The sequence below is a fragment of the Aethalodelphis obliquidens genome, unplaced genomic scaffold (assembly GCF_003676395.1).
Source record: "Aethalodelphis obliquidens isolate GAN/ISIS:26980383/991018 unplaced genomic scaffold, ASM367639v1 scaffold4, whole genome shotgun sequence".
Lineage (NCBI taxonomy): Eukaryota > Metazoa > Chordata > Mammalia > Artiodactyla > Delphinidae > Aethalodelphis > Aethalodelphis obliquidens.
In genome coordinates, this window is record NW_020837948.1 from 23,886,002 (window position 1) to 23,904,515 (window position 18,514).

The 18,514-nt window shown below is 41.2% G+C and overlaps 1 protein-coding gene across 3 annotated transcripts in view; it reads right to left on the bottom strand.

Annotated features, from left to right (window-relative positions):
- Positions 1-18,514, bottom strand: part of KCNN2 (potassium calcium-activated channel subfamily N member 2) — a 187,316-nt gene that overhangs the window by 49,113 nt on the left and 119,689 nt on the right. For all 3 annotated transcript variants that reach the window (XM_027099928.1, XM_027099945.1, XM_027099936.1), the window contains exon 4: positions 306-447. In XM_027099928.1, coding sequence (XP_026955729.1) covers positions 306-447 — 142 coding nt within the window. The remainder of the gene's footprint in view (positions 1-305; positions 448-18,514) is intronic.

Genomic DNA, 18,514 nt, shown 5'->3' on the forward strand with positions numbered 1-18,514 from the left:
CAGACTTAAACAAAGAACTTCTGACCTTGAAGCTGAAGCTCTAAGATCAGATTTGCTCATCAAATTAGCACATAGCCCACAAAGAGCATTCTAGCAGCACTCTGTCCTCAATGGAGCTTCACAATGAAGAGAATTAGGATGAGAACTGTTGATGTTCTCTCTGAACAGAGAACTGATTTATTGATGCTGCCTTCCTGATGTTTGGAAATTGAAGTAGCATACTATGACTTATGCACATGGATGGAATGGTCTAAAGTACTTTCTTGAGTGTTCATCAAAGAGACAGAAAATGAAAAGACACTTACCATAATTCCAGTGAGCAAACAGACTCCTTTCCCACAGTATGTGTTAGGTACCATGTCACCATAACCAATGGAGAGAAAAGTTATTGATATCAACCACATTGCTCCAAGGAAGTTGCTAGTAACATCCTGTTGATCATGGTACCTGAAAAATAGCAAACAAAGCCAGTCCTTCATAATTAATCTAGAGTAGGGCTTCCAAGGGCAGTTTGATTCAATACAGTGAATTTACTAATAGCGTCTACAAAATGCTCTATTTAGAGGTTTTCAAAGCTCATTATTATAAATAAAATTGGAGTTCTACCTAAGCAATCTGAAAGACATCAGAATTTCTCAACTTTAAAAATAATCTGAAAGAGAAACTGTAAAATATGAAAATTGCTTTTCTCACTGGTTTAAGTTGATCAACGCACATTTATCTTTGAATCCTGCTTTGGTCTTGCTCACATCTCATCCTTCCTTGATGCCCACTGATGTGCCCAACTTGTGGAACAATATGCAGTGCCCCGATCTCCCTCCTCACCTTTGTACCAAAAGGAGCCACGGTGTTCCCTTTGCTACCTTTATTTCTTATTGGGCCAACTCCTAGTCATCTTTCAGAATAAGTTCAGGTGGGAGCCTCTTCTATCTACGCTCCTCCCAGCCCATTTCTGGGGCTCCCTCAGTACCCCATATATTCCTCCATCACAGGACTACATTGTAACTGTCTACCTGGAGGTCCTGTACTAGCCATCCTCCTTGAAGATGGAAAATGTACCTTTGATTGCATAATCCATGCCCAGAACTGGAGCTTAATATAAGTTATTACCTCACCAGATACACACAAAGAGTTTATAGTCAAAAAGAGGGAGAGGGATGCAGTTTATCCTCATTATTCTATGAGGTGTCAAATTTTTCTAATGAGAAGAAAGATTTTTATATCAGAAACAGATATAAAATTTTGCTTGAATTATCAATGTGAAACAGTAACCCTGGCCCATCGTGGGGCACTATTATCCACCATGCATACAACTGTGAGGCCATGCAAGTTGTTACTTTAGAGAAACTTGCCCTGGATGCATGCTCTGTGTAGTCATGGGGCAGAGTAGCCCTCCTCCATGGCAGTCACACCCCAGACTCTCTCTGGTCACTAGAGACATTCCCTGCTCTTCATCCAACTTCTGTAAGGACCACCCTTTCTTCCCAGCTCTCAGATACCACTGGGGATGGCTTTCCCTTCCTTATTTCTTGCTCTCCAAAGCATGCTGATAATCCCCTAGCTTGCACTCACTCAGTCCTGCCTTTCAGCTCGACGATATGTCTGTGTAGCCAGAGCTGTGGAGGCAAGGAGGCTGCCCCATGACCCAAGCCCCAGGATTGATCCCATATACAACCTACATTGGGCCAGTGCATTCTCTCCCTCTTTTTTTTTCTGTTCTTCATATCATTCCAAGGCTTCTGCATCTATAGCCCAAAGTGCAGGAAGTTTATAGAGTATAAGCTTTCCTCTGCAGTATCATACCTCTGAAGGGGAGACTGTGGATCTTGCCTCTGTCTTTGGATACAGAAAGGCCTATGCTTAACACTTTGGTACCTTTGTTTTCTAACAAAGAAGAGAGAACTAAGAAATGGTATTTTTTGCTACTTTGGTCTAGGGAAAGAGAAACCTCTGCCTGGAATGAGTGGAACCCCAGAGTAAGGAAGAGTGACAGCATCACCGTATCTTCAAAAAGAAAATGGAAGGGCACACACACAGGCAGCCAGCCCTGCTGAGGGGCATCCTGTGATTCCCTGGTGATGGGAGGGCAGCAACCTCCACCATTCTACCCCAGGGAACTGCCACTATGACTTAGATGCAGAGTCCCCTCTTCCCAGGATGGCTGGGTGGAGAGGCTGTCATTGCCAAAAGGAAGGTCAAGATGTACTCGTATTACTCAGCCTTAAAAAAAGAATGAAATAATGCCATTTGGAGCAACATGGATGGACCCAGAGATTCTCATACTAAGTGAAGTAAGTCAGAGGAAGACAAATATCATCTGATATCACTTATATGTGGAATCTAAGAAAATGATACAAATGAACTTATTTACAAAAAAACCAGACATAGAAAACAAATTTATGGTTAACAAAGGGGAGGGGTAAATTAAGAGTTTGGGATTAACAGATATACACTAATATACATAAAATAAATAAACAACAAGGACCTATTGTATACTACAGGGTACTATATTCAATATCTTGTAATAACCTATAATGGAAAAGAATCTGAAAAAGAATCTAGATATGTGTGTATATATATATGAAAAGAATATATATTTATCTGAATCACTTCGCTGTACACCTGAAACTAACAAAACATTGTAAATCAACTATAATTTAAAAACAAGATCAATTCCTAGCTTTTAAGGAAGCCAGATGAGTGCATTTCCTCTGAGAAACTGTTAAATAACATGCACATAGGATTAGGGTGACACGATCCATGCTGTAGTTCGGCTACAACATGAGCTACCAGGCTCTGTGGACTGCTCGGGGAGCCTGCTATGCCTGTGTGATAAGGCTTCCATGGGGCCATGTGGTTTTTATTTCAAACAAGACCCTTAGAAGTAAGCTTTGGATGAATAACCCACTCATGGTATTGGGGCTTTCTATGAATAGTCCTCATCAAGCAGTTGCCTGAAACAGGGAATACATTACCCTGGTGTGGGTGTGGGCTACGTGAGAGAGGGGAGGCAAAAGTTTCATGGCCTATTCAACCTTTAATTGTGAGACAAAGTTTCTTCTTAACAAATCATGATTTACACAAAGATTTGATACGTATAAGAGCCAATGGCCCTAACTCCCTGGTGCATATGAAATATGTGTTGAGCCCTCACTATGTGTTCAACACTTGACTTTCATTTTCTCATTTTACATTGATGTTTTAAGACATGGACAACCTTTCTGGCTGAAAAAACTATACTCTTCACCCTTTCTATATCAACAAAGTGTCCTCAATCACTACCCACTTAGAAAATGTGACCACGTCTGAGTGATAACCTCAAGTTATTGCTACATCGCTAGTGACCAGAACACATCTCTAGGCACATGGTGTTCCTTTGGTAGAGCAACTACAAAGAGGAGTTTGAGATTTCATATTGTAAACAAAGGTCTTTAAAGGGGCACCTTCACTGCTGGTGCCCACAGGTAAATCTTCTCAACTTTGGCAAGGGTGTGAAAGTCTTTCTCATCTGTTCTTCCTGAAGCACTTTGATTTGGTTTTCAAAGTTTAGAGCAGTAAATGACTTTGAAAGTTACAATAAAAAGCATTCACTGACTCTCCTTTAGTTACCTACATTTGATAAGTACACAAGTTTTAAATACAAATTGCTTCCATCCTCATTAAACTCTTCACCACTCTCAAGTATTATGCCATTATATCATTCAGTTATTATTTGTTATATGTTATGCATGTTATATTGGGTCAGATACTGTAAAGCTGTATTGAAGGGCCTAATTAGAAACAAATATCTTTCTAGGAGTTGGTATTTAAGGGCTTGGGGTTCAATGGTAAATTATCTTTTTTGCTTAATAAATAATTAACCTACCTGAAAAATGGCTCAGAATGGAAAAATAACATTTCATACTCATGTTTTTGTTACATTCAGGTATACTTAGTCATGACTAGTCAAGAAGAGGCAGGTAATTAGGACCACATTACCTACTATTAGAACAATAAAGGGTTCTTTCTTGGCAACTCAGAAACAAATATTAGACTTATCAACAGGATGACATTTTCACTTAGAACACTTCCAGGTTTTGAATTTATGCCAGAGTCACACCACTGCGAACGATTAGTATATACAATTTAAACGGTTAAAAATTTTCAAAACGTTTCTTACAGTTTAAGTTCACGTCACAAACTTACTCAGACAATTCCGACCTTCTCCACAAGGGGAGCTATTCTGGGAAAGACAAAGAAATGACTCACATGGCAAAATTCAAATTCTAATGAATATGAATGCTTGTTTAATTAAAATATATTAAAGAAGATTAAAATTAGTGTAAGGAATGCCTAATGATCGCAAGCTTTTTAAAAAAAGGACTTTAGCATTTAGGGAGAGGACTTATTGCTGTTTTACAGCATTGCGTGTTTTAGAGACTTAAAGATTGTAAGATCAGCTTTAATGTTTTAAAAGAAGTAAAACGTTCCTTTTCTTAGTTTCCATTCATTTCTTCATTCATTCTTGACTGTGGGTATACCACTGTTTCTTAAATCACAAATATGGCAGCTTTCCATAATATTTGTTTAAATTCACAAGGGTGATCTTTCCAAGAGCATTACTGAATTCTTCCCGCTCAATGAAGCAGCCTCTGCCCATCACTCCTGCCTCTCTCACAGCACCATTCCATAAGTAACAGGAGCTCTGGCCACAGTAATAGCTGGCAGTTATGCCATCCTCTTCACCAGCTCTTTCTCTACAGGTACATTTCCTTCTGACTAAAACCACCCTCCCCCACCTTCCTAGCCCTGATTTGTACTTTGAGAATCTGCTCATAACTCCCCTTTTCCAGACTCCACATAGCATTTTTAGCATGGTACTCTAGGCTGGACCATAGGTCCTTTCTCTGTATCCTGGGAGCCTCTTATAGATATCTCTCACGCCATCAGTCAATGTCAACATGGGTCATAACACATATAATGTATACTTTGCTTATCAAACATGCCCCGAGAATCTAAATTATAAAGAATTTGAGCACAAAGATTATGCCTTACTCATTGTTTTATCTTCACTTAGAAGAATAGAGCAGGGAATTGGTGTTTATTGAATTAATTAATATGACAAAATGAAACATTTTTTCTCAAACTGACTGGCCCTTGGCCACATGTTAGGCCTTCAGGATCACAAATATAGAAGTACAAAAAAGGGACAGAAATGAGTCTTTCCCATCAATCAATATGAATCAGATTTGTCATGTTATGTTCCAAGACCTGTAGGCAACTTATAAGTTATTTTTACACATGTAAAAAATATTCAACAATGGAAGCTTACAGCTGACAAACTATGTTTATTAATCCTTTTCCATTAAACATACTATTAATACTATGAATAGCAAAAATACCTTAATTTTCAGCTCTGATCTCAAATGTCAGCCTCAGTTATATAGTGAAAAGTATTATGGAGATTCAAATGTATGTGATCAATCTATCATCAGTTCTCTCTACTGAATCCACCATTCTCTCCTGAAATATTGCTAAAATGATAGTAAGGCAATTTAAAAAAGGTATAAGCCCACAATAACAAAAAAGAAAAAAAAAAGAAAGAAAAGAGAAATCAGAGAATGAAAAATAACACATTTTTATACAAACAAATGGGCATGGGGAATTCTGCTTCTAGCCAAGATGGAACAACAAAGGACGAATTCATGCTGCTTCTTGAAAAAACTACAAAACCAGACAAATATTTGAAACAGTAGTGAACAAGACATAGATAATCTAGAAACGAAGAACAATGATCCCTGAGAGATGGTAAACAGCCAAAGCGAGTCATAAAATTGCCCCAGCTTAATGCCTCAAGAAAGATTCCAGAATGTAGCTCAGGTATGGAAATCAGCAGAGCCCAGAGGTCTCCCCAAATTGAGGACAGAGCTGGGAATACAGGGAAGCCATGAGTTTATAGGGCGAAAAACCAGAGAGGAAACATCTGCACAGAGAGAGAACCAGAGATCTGTAGAAAGGTCTCCTTGATTATTCATCCAAGTACTTACTGATCGATATGCACAAGTAAAACGGCAAGGTTGGAGAAGTGAAAATACTGTAGGTAAAGTGGTACATTATCACTTGAAGGTAGACTGTAGTAAGTGATACAGTGTCAGGGGGAGATAAAACTGTGACAATTTAGTTATAGTATACCTAAGTGTATAGGTATGCTATAACTCCTAAAAGAATCATTAAAATAATACATCAAAGAGTAATAAGTGATAATCTTATAAAGGATATAAGATAGAATAAAAAAAGATAAGCAATCCAAAAGGAGGCAGAAATGGAAAAAAGGAACAGAGACTAGATAGGACAAATAGAAAACAAGTGGCCAGAGGACAGATTTACCCAAGCATATCTGTAACCACATTAAATATAAATGGCCTAAATACCCAAAATTAAAAGGCATAGATTATTATAGAACCCATGGAAGGTTCATAACTTGGAGCAACCAGATGTCATGCAATGAGTGGGTAAAGTCCAAAGCTGAAAACAGGAGAAATTATGATGTCTAAGTATATGGCATAATAGATGCCCAGGCGCTTGCCCCTGCCTGGTATTGCTAGACAACTAACAGGAGATAGAGGTTTGTTCACTGAGGAAACACTGGAGATTTTGATCCAGGCCCCAGCTAAGGTCAGGAAAGATGTTTGGGGCTGAAAATGTGGTAATTAAATTCAAGTTTCCAAGCTGAACAACAACATTCCCAGTTTACTTTCTTCACTCCCTGTTCTTGACCCTATATTAGAACTTACTAATACAGAGAAAGAATATATTTCTCTCTGGAGAAACAGAATAGTTTCAGTGAAAAGACATTCATTACTAACAGCAAGCATTTTCTAATGAAAAATGCAGCTTTCCACTTATCCACCCATAGTGAATTTCACCAGACACTAAGCTCCTCTCCCCATACAAAGTTTCCAATTCCCACTCTTTTTTTTTTTAGGTATATATATATATATATATAATTTTTTTAAAAATTTTTTTATTTTTTGCAGTATGCAGGCCTCTCACTGTTGTGGCCTCTCCCGTTGTGGAGCACAGGCTCCAGACGCGCAGGCTCAGAGGCCATGGCTCATGGACCCAGCCTCTCCGCAGCATGTGGGATCTTCCCGGACCGGGGCGCGAACCCGTGTCCCCTGCATCGGCAGGCAGACTCTCAACCACTGCGCCACCAGGGAAGCCCTCCAATTCCCACTCTTGAACGTGAAAGACTAGCAAATGATCAGTACACATTGGAAGTATACTTTCTATAAAAAAGATACTGACAAAAATGGGATGGGAAAGAAAGGAAAGAAAGAAGGGAAAAGGGAGGAAACAGAATAATCTCCAGACAATGGAGAGTGATGGGGTGTGGGACTCCTGAACTTTCTAAGTTATATCATGGAAGAACTAAAGGAAAATATAACATCCATAAAAGGAACAGGACGCTACAAAGAAGTGCAATTAAAGAATAAAAAAGAGGGACTTTTAAAAAACTTACAATTATAATAAAAAAATAATTGCAATACAATTAGAATATAAATTGGTAGAAATCTCCCAGAAAGTAGGACAAAAAGACAAAAAGAGAAGGGAAAAGGGAGAACAAAGAAGATATATTCTCAGAGAACACAGAGCGTCTAACAACTAACTTCAAAAGGAGAACATAGAAGTGGAAGGAAAGAAATGATAATTTTTTTTATTTCTTTAGTTTTCCAGGAAAACTGGAAGGCAGGCATCTCTAAAGGAAAGTTCTACTTAGTATTTGCACAGAGAATAATGAAAGACCTGTGCCGAGGGTGATCATCGTAAAATTTTAAATACTAGGAATAGAGAGATGATCTTTGAAAGTTTCAAAGGGGAAAAATAGATCACAGATAAACATTAAAAATGGTTGCCTCGCAACAACAGACGTATGGGTCAATGGAACAGAACAGAGAGCTCAGAAATAAACTCACACACCTATGAACAATTAATCTTCAACAAAGGAGGCAAGAATATACAATGCAGAAAAGACAGTATTGTCAGCAAGTGGTGTTGGAAAAGTGTGACAGCCACATGTAAATCAATGAAGTCAGAACACACCCTCACACCATACACAAAAATAAACTCAAAATGGCTTAAAGACTTAAATATAGGACATGACACAATTAAACTCCTAGAAGAGAACATAGGCAAAACATTCTCTGACATAAATTGTACCAATGTTTTCTTATGTCAGTCTCCCAAGGCAATAGAAATAAAAGCAAAAATAAACAAATGGGACCTAATCAAACTTACAAGCTTCTGTACCAAAAAGGAAACCATAAACAAAATGAAAAGACAACCTATAGACTGGGAGAAAATATTTGCAAATGATGCAACTGTTAAGGGCTTAATTTCCAAACTATACAAACAGCACATACAACTCAATAACAAAAAAAAACAACCCAATCCAAAAATGGGCAGAAGACCTAACCAGACATTTCTCTAAAGAAGACATACAGATGGCTTAGAGGCACATGAAAAGATGCTCAACATCACCAATTATTAGAGAAATGCAAATCGAAACTACAATGAGGTACCACCTCAGACCGGTCAGAATGGCCATCATTAAAAAAATCTACAAATAATAAATGTTGGAGAGGGTGTGGAGAAAAGGGAGCCCTCCTACACTGTTGTTGGGAATGTAAACTGGTGCAGCCATTATGGAAAACACTATGGAGGTTCCTCAAAAAACTAAAGATAGAGTTGCCATATAATACAGCAATCCCGCTCCTGAGCATATACCCAGGCTATATAAAAGCTATAATTTTCGAAAGCTATAATTCAAAAAGATACATGCAGGCCTATGGTCATAGCAGCTCTATTTACAATAGGCAAGACATGGAAACAACCTAAATGTCCACTGACAGACGAATGGATAAAGAAGATGTGGCATATATATACATACATATACATACAGGTACAATGGACTATCACTCAGCCATAAAAAAGAATGAAATAATGCCATTTGCAGCATCATGGATGGACTTAGAGATTATCACACTAAGCGAAGTAAGTCAGAAAGAAAAAGACAAATGCCATCTGATAGCACTTAAATGTGGAATCTAAAACACAACCCAAATGAACATATCTATGAAACAGAAACAGACTCACAGATATAGAGAACAGACTTGTGGTTGCCAAGGGGGAGGGGGTGGGAGAGGGAAGGACTACAAGTTTGGAATTAGCAGATGCACACTATTATGTATAGGACGGATAAACAACAAGGTCCTACTATATAGCACAGGGAATGGTTTCAATATCCTGTGATAAACCATAAAAGAAAAGAATATGAAAAAGTATATATATGTATAACTGAGTCGCTCTGCTGTACAGCAGAAATTAACACATTGTAAATAAATCAACTATACTTCAATAAAGTTAAAAAGAATAAATACTAAAAATGGTTGCCTCTAACATTATTTAATTGTATTCACGTGTGTGGGGGGTGTGGGGGGGAGAGGAAGGCGGAGGCAATCTATTTCTCCCAGATTTGTAGAGGGGAAGGATGGAGAATCTGGGAGAAGGAACTGAACAGGAGTAATTCCAGCCCTCTCTCTGCTCTGCCTGCCCACAGAGCAGGTGTATTTGGTTCTCTATATGGTAAGCTTCCCAGGCCAGGGGTGATCCAATACAGGGTATAAAGGTTCAGCTATGACTCCATCTAACTCAGTGGTGAATCATCAGAACACCGGGCAGCCCACTGGGATATAGGTCAAGTGGTGGTATCCAGATCTGCTTCACATCAGTAACGAAGCTGATAATTTGCTGTCTGCCAATTGAAGACCCAGAGAAGGATGATAAATTATCTCTCTCCAAGCTCCAAATATGTGCATGGAGTTTTCACCTAAAGCAAAAGCAAATAAAATAAGTGATCCAATTAATTAAAACATATACAAAGAAGTCCAATGAAGGGACATATTTAGGTTCAAAGGAGAAAAGTGCTGAGTTCCAAATGGCTCAGAAAGGAGGGGTAACATATATCTCTTATTTGCCACTGATCCATATCAAAGGGGCACACCTGTAGCTGCATATTAGAATCACCTGGGAAGCACTGACAATTACCTATGCAAAAGCCCCATCCTCAATCAATGAAGCCAAGAACTCTTGGGGTGGGGTCATGACAGAGATTTTTTTTTTTTAAAGCTCCTCTGGTAATTTGTATGTGTTGTCAAAGCTGAGAACTAACTATTAGCTTTATTTCAGAAGTTCTCATTCAGTAACATGTTGAGCTTCTATATGTATAACAGAACTTTCGGAGGCACTGGGAACATGCAGATGGATAAAAAACAGTAAGCATTCATGAGAAACCTAAAATGCAGAAAGGGGGAAAACTGCAAGAAATAATAAGGTAATATACAAGTTGTAATAAATGTGAATATGAGCGGCAAAGGTAGATCAAGAAAAAATGTATATAATAGATTAGAAGTAACCACATGAGTGTCCAATATAACACTGACACCTAAAATTATAGTTTTAAACTAAAAAAAAAAAAATGTAAAATTTTGTAGGTCCAAACCCTTTACTAAAAACCTCTCTGAGTAAGGGTGCTCTAAAGTGAAAACACTTTAATTATATGTATAAAACTACTCAAATAATTTACAGAAATCCCTTCAGCTCAATTTGAATTGCCCCAATCTGTGTGAATTTCTCCTAATCCCTTCTTCATACTCCTACTTTTTTCCCTATCGCTGAGTTATGAAAACACAGACATGACTTTAGGACCTTGGGGATCCCCATATAGACTTCCTTCAATACCAACAAGTATCCAGAGAAAAGCGGCAGAGACAGGCTGTGTAATGTTACCTATAAAACCTAACTCATTTGGGCATAAGCCAGATTCAATTTTTATTAACTGCTTAATTCTTTAACTCTAAAACACCAAAATGAGTTTTCTACTTTAAATTTATTTTGCTCCTTTAACCTTGCACGTTTGGAATTTTTTCTTCTCTTCTGTTAATTTAGAAAAGTCAAAAAACTAAACACTTCTCTCTCTTCCTCTCTCCTTTCCCCCACATTTCCACTTTCCCTCTTCCTTCCTCTCCCTTTCTCTTTCCTCCGTGCCTCTGTGTGTGTGTGTGTGTGTGTGTGTGTGTGTGTGTGTGTGTGTGTGTATTTCATTCACAATACAGATACAGAAGATTGATCTTTGGGTAGAGACCATCAGTGGATATGTCTAAGGGCATAAACTTCCTATGAATTACAGCTCAAAGTCCCGAAAGGAAAAGAGTGTGTAACAGAACATATATAGATTTTCAAATTTGAAGAATTACATTCCTTATGTTTCCCTAAAAAAATGACAAAATGTTTTATTGTCTGACTCTCTATTATTCATTTATGCATTTTCATTTCTGTTAGAATAAGTGAGTTCAGAAATGACATCTGTCAATAAGCTAACAGTCTTAGATCGCATACCTATATAATTATTTGACGATTATCTATGTTAAAGACCTATAGGAACACAATGGTATCACATCAACATAAGCTAAACAGACCTGAAAAGACTTATCAGCATTCAGGCTCTCTTTGGTAAAGGGGGTTAGTGAAATATGCCCAGCTCTAGGAAAGAACTTTCAGGTCAGAGAGCCATGGAGATTAAGTCTGGTTCCTAAAAATGAAGATGGAGGAAGAGCCCAGGGCATAAGTGTCCATCATGAGAGATTTCCTGAATGCAGAACTCGATGTAAGCAGCAGTTCTCAATCCTAGTGCACCTTAAGATGCTCTTGCTTAAGATCTTGAAATATAATTCAAATAATACAACTTATCTATACACATGCTTTATAAAACAAAAATCAATATAATATCCTAAATGTAATATAGAAAAATAAGAGAGAAGTAATTTATAATAAATAATGTATTTCAATACCTAAATGCTCGGGCAAGGCTAACCTAGAAGATTTAAGAAGCAGTCAGTTGTTTGCACCTATACGTAAAAGCACTTGAATACAGTTCAGTCTGATGAAAGTGTATGGTTCTGAATTCAAATGCCACAGGGGCATGGTCATACCTAATGTGATTTTCTAAAATGTGAAAAACTTTTGGTCAAATTCCAAATAAAACAAATGACAATTTTCCCTCAATTTACACACTAATAACATTATTTAAAAATCAAGCATATGTTACAATTGAGCAAAAATATTTTATGTTTATATTTTAAATGGATTTAGGTCTAAACTAAGAAGATTATAAATAGGTTTTTAGTACACAGAGTGTCTACCAGCTGAGTCTAAGGTCAAATGGGATACAGAACAGTTCTTTGTTGGGTGGGAATGTCCCATACAAACAGAATACAGAGCATTCCTGGCCCCACTGATTGACAGCAAAAAACCCCTTCTCTGGAATGGCTCCAGGGAATAAAACTACCCCCAGTGAGAACCAGTGGTCCAGAGTTTCAGGGCAGCTGGCACTGTGCAACAGCCATCAGAAAATCTGGAGCTAGCTTCATTTCAACACATCTGGAGTGCAGTGAAACTAGAAAACCACGGAATTTGGCACAAATTATATTCTTAAGCCCCGGCTACTCCCCAGGCTATCAAAAAAATACCAAGTTCCAGAGCAATGTTATAACCACGGCTTGTGTTTCCACCAAGGTTCTCTTCCTTCTTTGTTTCTTTACTAACTTCCCAACCAATAGTTATTTTAATTTTTCTGGAGCGAGCTCCATTCCTTCCACTCCTGCTATGTGCCAAGCATCCTCCACACACTGCTCCTCTAAGGGGAAGGTGGAAGCCAGGAGACAGACCTGGAGACACACTTGGTCAGGCCCAAGATTTCCTTACCAGAAAGTCAATTTTTCAAGCACTCCCTTACCAAAATCACTTAGTACAATTCATGTCTGACACACGCCAGGCTCTACTAATAGCAGAGAGAGCATGTCTACACTGGCCTGGCGGGCTGTGGTTTTAGAAGCCCCTCTACCCTCAACCCTCCATGATTTTCCATCAGCGTGACAGCCTGCAGAGCTATTTACTTCCCTTCTGGGAAGAGCGGCGGGCAGACCGTCACTAGGTGGCAGTGCCACACTAATTTATCCCCATGGCTGCCTGGCTGAGTTTGGGCCGACCAGTGCCAGAGTCAGCTTGTGAGGGGACTTTCCTGAGAATACCTTCAGGCGAAAGCCCCTCTCCTGGGCATCCTGAAAGAACGGGCTGTTCCATTGAAGAAACAGCCACTACAAGTGATACACACAAGCCCAGGGCCACTCCTACACCTGCAGCCTCAGGTGTTACCAAGCATCTTAGGGGTATCATCTGAGGTGAGAGAGTATGTATATGTGTGGGTCTGGACATGCATTCCATTCTAGATCCAATTAATATAGATCTAAGGTCGCTGCATATCTTCACATTTCAACCCTCTGAGGTTCTCTAGATCAAATACCAGAACATACCTTGTAAACCTGTAAGAACCAAAAAGTCCCTGTGGATTTTTCTAACCAGGCCATGTTGGAATTGAACCAGCATTTGAGGATATAGATGTCAGGGTCTTGTTTACTCACTCTGAGATCGAGTCCAGGAAGGGTTGCTCTATATTCAGAGGCAGTGGTCGCCCACCGCCTCCCTTAGCTTCTTTACCCAAAGCAGCAAGTCTTAATGTCTGAGCCTCTCTTTCTTCTATTGTGAGACTCACCCATCTACCTCCCAGGTGGCTGCCAGCACTGAGATCACGAAGTACTAGCCAAATGCTACTTGATCAGTACATAAAGACTGTGTTTGTGTTCTACTTGACCAAATCCCTCTCTATTTATGGAGAAGCAGCCACAAAGAAAAGTCACTGCTTTTGCAAGTGTGCCTTCTTGCACGCAGGTGAGGTGGCAAACACTGGGGCTTTTCCGAGCATAGGCAGCTTTCGGGTTTGCTCCCTTCTGTTGTCACTGTCAATGAGTACAGTGACTGGTACCACTGAGACATGAAAGAGTGGAAAGAGGACTGGGGAAAGGAAGGAGGGAGAGGAAGCAGTAAGTCAGGCGTTATCCTGGCACAGCAAAAGTAGCAGGGGGTGAGGGTAGATCGTCAACAAAATAAAGAGAGTAAGAAGAAAGACGGATTGTTCAGCACCAAGAAGTCCAAACAAGAAAAAAGAGAAATATCGCAACCTTTCTATGCCATACTGTTCCCCTACTCCTCAGCTGCCCTCCCTCCCACAGACACTAGGACTTCAATCCTCAGGGGTGCAGGGGACGGGGATGGTACATTTCTGTGTCCCAGCATCTATCATGCATTCCTGAGAAATTTTTAACATCTGTTTAGGGCTCTCAGTCAACTGGAAAAGAATATACCCTAGTGATTCCAATCAGCCCAGCTTTTGGTGGTGGCAGCAACAGCCTTAGCGTCTCATGCCCATCTGTGGGGTCCATGCCTACTGTCCATGCCTACTGGGGTCCATCAACAGTAGGCAATTATCATGAACTGATTTTAAAGCTTGAGTTTTCAAAATACAGCAAATGAAAATTCCAACTTAGAACCTATGATGACAAGAAGTTTTAGCCTCCAGCACTTCACAGTTCCAGGCTATGTTTCTAGGGAAGCAAAACATTCCTGGATGTCCTTTAATTTCTCAGAGAGAGACGAGAAGCAGCAGAGAGTCAGAAAACTGAGCCACCAAACCAAGAAGAGAGCAGAGAGAGCTCTCAGGGACACTGAGCTGAAGGTGACTTCAGCAAGGCTGAGGTGATGGATCGTACACTTTCTGAGAAGGTCATTTGCAGGGTTCACCAGTTAAATTTTCCTATTTCAATTCTAACAATTCATCTTTGAGGGCCTGCTAATTGCATCTTGCTTGATCGAGCACGAGCAGCTTAAATATAGACTGCAACACCAAAACGTCGTGAACGGAATTAAAACCCAGGTCTAGGTTCATGAAGGAGGAACACGTGGGGAACAGACCTTCCTCAAACCCAACCCACTGTCACCAAGGGCCTGCCAATCCTCCACTGTGTAAAGTCCTCAGAGGTCTGCAGTTGAAAGAGTATGTCTGGAAAAGGGCCAGGGCCCCGCTGGATGGTGCCCCAACTGGCCAACTCTGGTTCGAGAAGACTGAGCCAGAATCCCTTCCCTAGGACTGGAAACGTCTTCTTCCTCCCTCTTTGGGGCTTGGAGGCTGGGAAAGAGGAGGAGGGGGACCTTCAAGAGGGCAGACGAGTAGGACATGGAGATCACCTTCCTCCCCACAAATATATCAAAAATACATCTACGTGGGGAACAACTCCTATAGAACACCAACTGAATGCTGGCAGAAGACCTCAGACTTTCCAAAAGGCAAGAAAATCCCCATGGACCTGGCCATGTGTCTGACAGGGTCTTAGTGTCCCGGCCTTGTGTTAGGCCTGAGCTTCTGAGGTGGGAGAGCCGAGTTCAGGACATTGGACCACCAGAGACCTCCCAGCCCCATGTAATATCAGTTGGCGAGAGCTCTCCCAGAGATCTCGGTCTCAAGGCTAAGACCCAGCTTCACCCAACGTCTGGCAAGGTCCAGTGCTGGATGCTCCATGCCAAACAGCTAGCAAGACAGGAACACAACTCCACCCATTAGCAGAGAGACTGCCTAAAATCATAAGGTCACAGACACCCCAAAACACACCATTGGACGATGCCCTGCCCACCAGAAAGACAAGATACAGCCCCACTCACCAGAACACAGGCACCAGTCCCCTCCACCAGGAAGCCTACACAAGCCACTGAACCAACCTTACCTACTGGGGGAAGACACCAAAAACAACAGGAACTATGAACCTGCAGCCTGCGAAAAGGAGACCCCAAAACCGGTAAGTTAAGCAAAATGAAAAGACAGAGAAATATGCAGCAGATGAAGGAGCAAGGTAAAAACCCACCAGACCAAACAAATGAAGAGGAAATAGGCAGTTTACCTGAAAAAGAATTCAGAGTAATGATAGTAAAGATGATCCAAAATCTTGGAAATAGAATGGAGAAAATACAAGAAATGTTTAACAAGGACTAGAAGAACTAAAGAGCAAACAATGATGAACAACGCAGTAAATAAAATTACAAATTCTCTAGGGAGGCGGACCTTCAAGATGGCAGAGGAGAAACACGTAGAGATCACCTTCCTCCCCACAAATACATCAGAAATACATCTACACGTGGAACAACTCCTACAGAACACCTACTGAACGCTGGCAGAAGACCTCAGGCTTCCCAAAAGGCAAGAAACTCCCCACGTATCTGGGTAGGGCAAAAGAAAAAACAGAGACAAAAGAATAGGGATGGGACCTGCACCAGTGGGAGGGACCCGTGAAGGAGGAAAGGTTTCCACCCACTAGGAAGCCCCTTCGCGGGCGGAGACAGAGGTTGGCGGGAGTGGGGGAAGCTTCGGAGCCGCGGAGGAGAGCGCAGCAACATGGATGCGGAGAGCAAAGCAGAGAGATTCCTGCACAGAGGATCAGGGCCGATCAGCACTCACCATCCCGAGAGGCTTGTCTGCTCACACGCCGGGGCGGGCGGGGGCTGGGAGCTGAGGCTCGGGCTTCGGTCGGATTCCAGGGAGAGGACTGGGGTTGGCTGCGTGATCACAGCCTGAAGGGGGCTAGTGCGCCACGCCTGGCCGGGAGGGAGTCCGGGAAAGAGTCTGGAACTGCCGAAGAGGCAAGAGACCATTGTTTCGCAGTGCTGAGGAGAGGGGATTCAGAGCGCCGCCTAAATGAACTCCAGAGACGGGCGCAAGCCGCAGCTATCAGCATGGACCCCAGAGATGGGCATAAGATGCTAAGGCTGTTGCTGCCACCACCAAGAAGCCTGTGTGCGAGCACAGGTCACTCTCCACACCACCCCTCCCGGGAGCCTGTGCAACCCTCCAAGGCCAGGGTCCCGTGATCCAGGGACAACTTCCCCGGGAGAACACACGGCATGCCTCAGGCTGGTGCAACGTCACGCTGTCCTCTGCCGCCGCAGGCTCGCCCCGCACTCCGTGCCCCTCCCTTCCCTCGGCCTGAGTGAGCCAGAGCCCCCTAGTCAGCTGCTCCTTTAACCCCTCCTGTCTGAGCGAAGAACAGACGCCCTCAGGCGACCTACATGCAGAGGCCGGTCCAAAACCAAAACTGAACCCCAGGAGCTGTGCGAACAAAGAAGAGAAAGGGAGATCTCTCCCAGCAGCCTCACGAACAGAGGATTCAATCTCCACAGTCAACTTGATGTACCCTGCATCTGTGGAATACCTGAAGAGACAACAAATCATCCCGAAAATGAGGCAGTGGACTTTGGGAGCAACTGTAGACTTGGAGCTGGCTGTATGCGATTGACTGATTTCTGGTTTTATTATTATAGTTTAGTTTTCAGAGTGTATTATCATTGGTAGATTTGTTTATTGAGTTGGCTGCTCTCTTCCTTTTTTTAAAATATATAGATATATTTAGGGAGGGTGGGAGGGAGGGAGACGCAAGAGGGAGGAGATATGGGAACATATGTATATGTATTCACGTTGTTATAAAGCAGAAACTAACACACTATTGTAAAGCAATTGTACTCCAATAAAGATGTAAAAAAAAATCAAAAAAAAATATAGTTCACTTTTCTTTGTGTGATTTTGTCTGTATAGCTTTGCTTTTACCATTTGTCCTAGGGTTCTGTCTATCTGTTTCTTTAATATAGTTTTTAGCACTTGTTATCCTTGGTGGATTTGATTTGTGGTTTGGTTGCTCTCTTATTTCTTTTTTTCTTATTTTTTAAATACATTTTAATGTTTTTATTTTTAATAATTAAAAAATTATTTTAATAATTTTATTTCTTTTTTTTTATTTTTCCCTTGTATCCTTCCTCCCTCCTTCCTACCGTCCCTTCCTTCCTTCCTGTCCTTCTCAATTTCTTTCTCTCTTTTTTTCTCCCTTTTCTACTGAGCCATGTGGCTGACAGGGTCTTGGTGCTCCAGCCAGGTGTCAGGCCTGTGCCTCTGAGGTGGGAGAGCTGAGTTCAGGACACTGGTCCACCAGAGACCTCCCAGCTCCATGTAATATCAAACAGCAAAAGCTCTCCCAGAGATTTCCATCTCAATGCTAAGAGCCAGCTCCACTCCAAAACCAGCAAGCTACAGTGCTGGACACCCTATGCCAAACAACTAGCAAGACAGGAACACGACCACACACATTAGCAGAGAGGCTGCCTAAAATCATAATAAGCTGACAGACACCCCAAAACGGACCACCAGATGTGGTTCTGCCCATCAGAAAGACAAGATCCAGCCTCATCCACCAGAACACAGGCACTAGTCCCCTCCACCAGGAAGCCTACACAACCCACTGAACCAACTTTAGCCACTGGGGACAGACACAAAAAACAATGGGAACTATGAACCTGCACCCTGCGAAAAGGAGACCCCCAAACACAGTAAGTTAAGCAAAATGAAAAGACAGAAAAACACACAGCAGATGAAGGAGCAAGGAAAAAACCTACCAGACCAAACAAAGAAGAAGAAATAGGCAGTCTACATGAAAAAGAATTCAGAGTAATGATAGTAAAGATGATCCAAAATCTTGGAAATAGAATG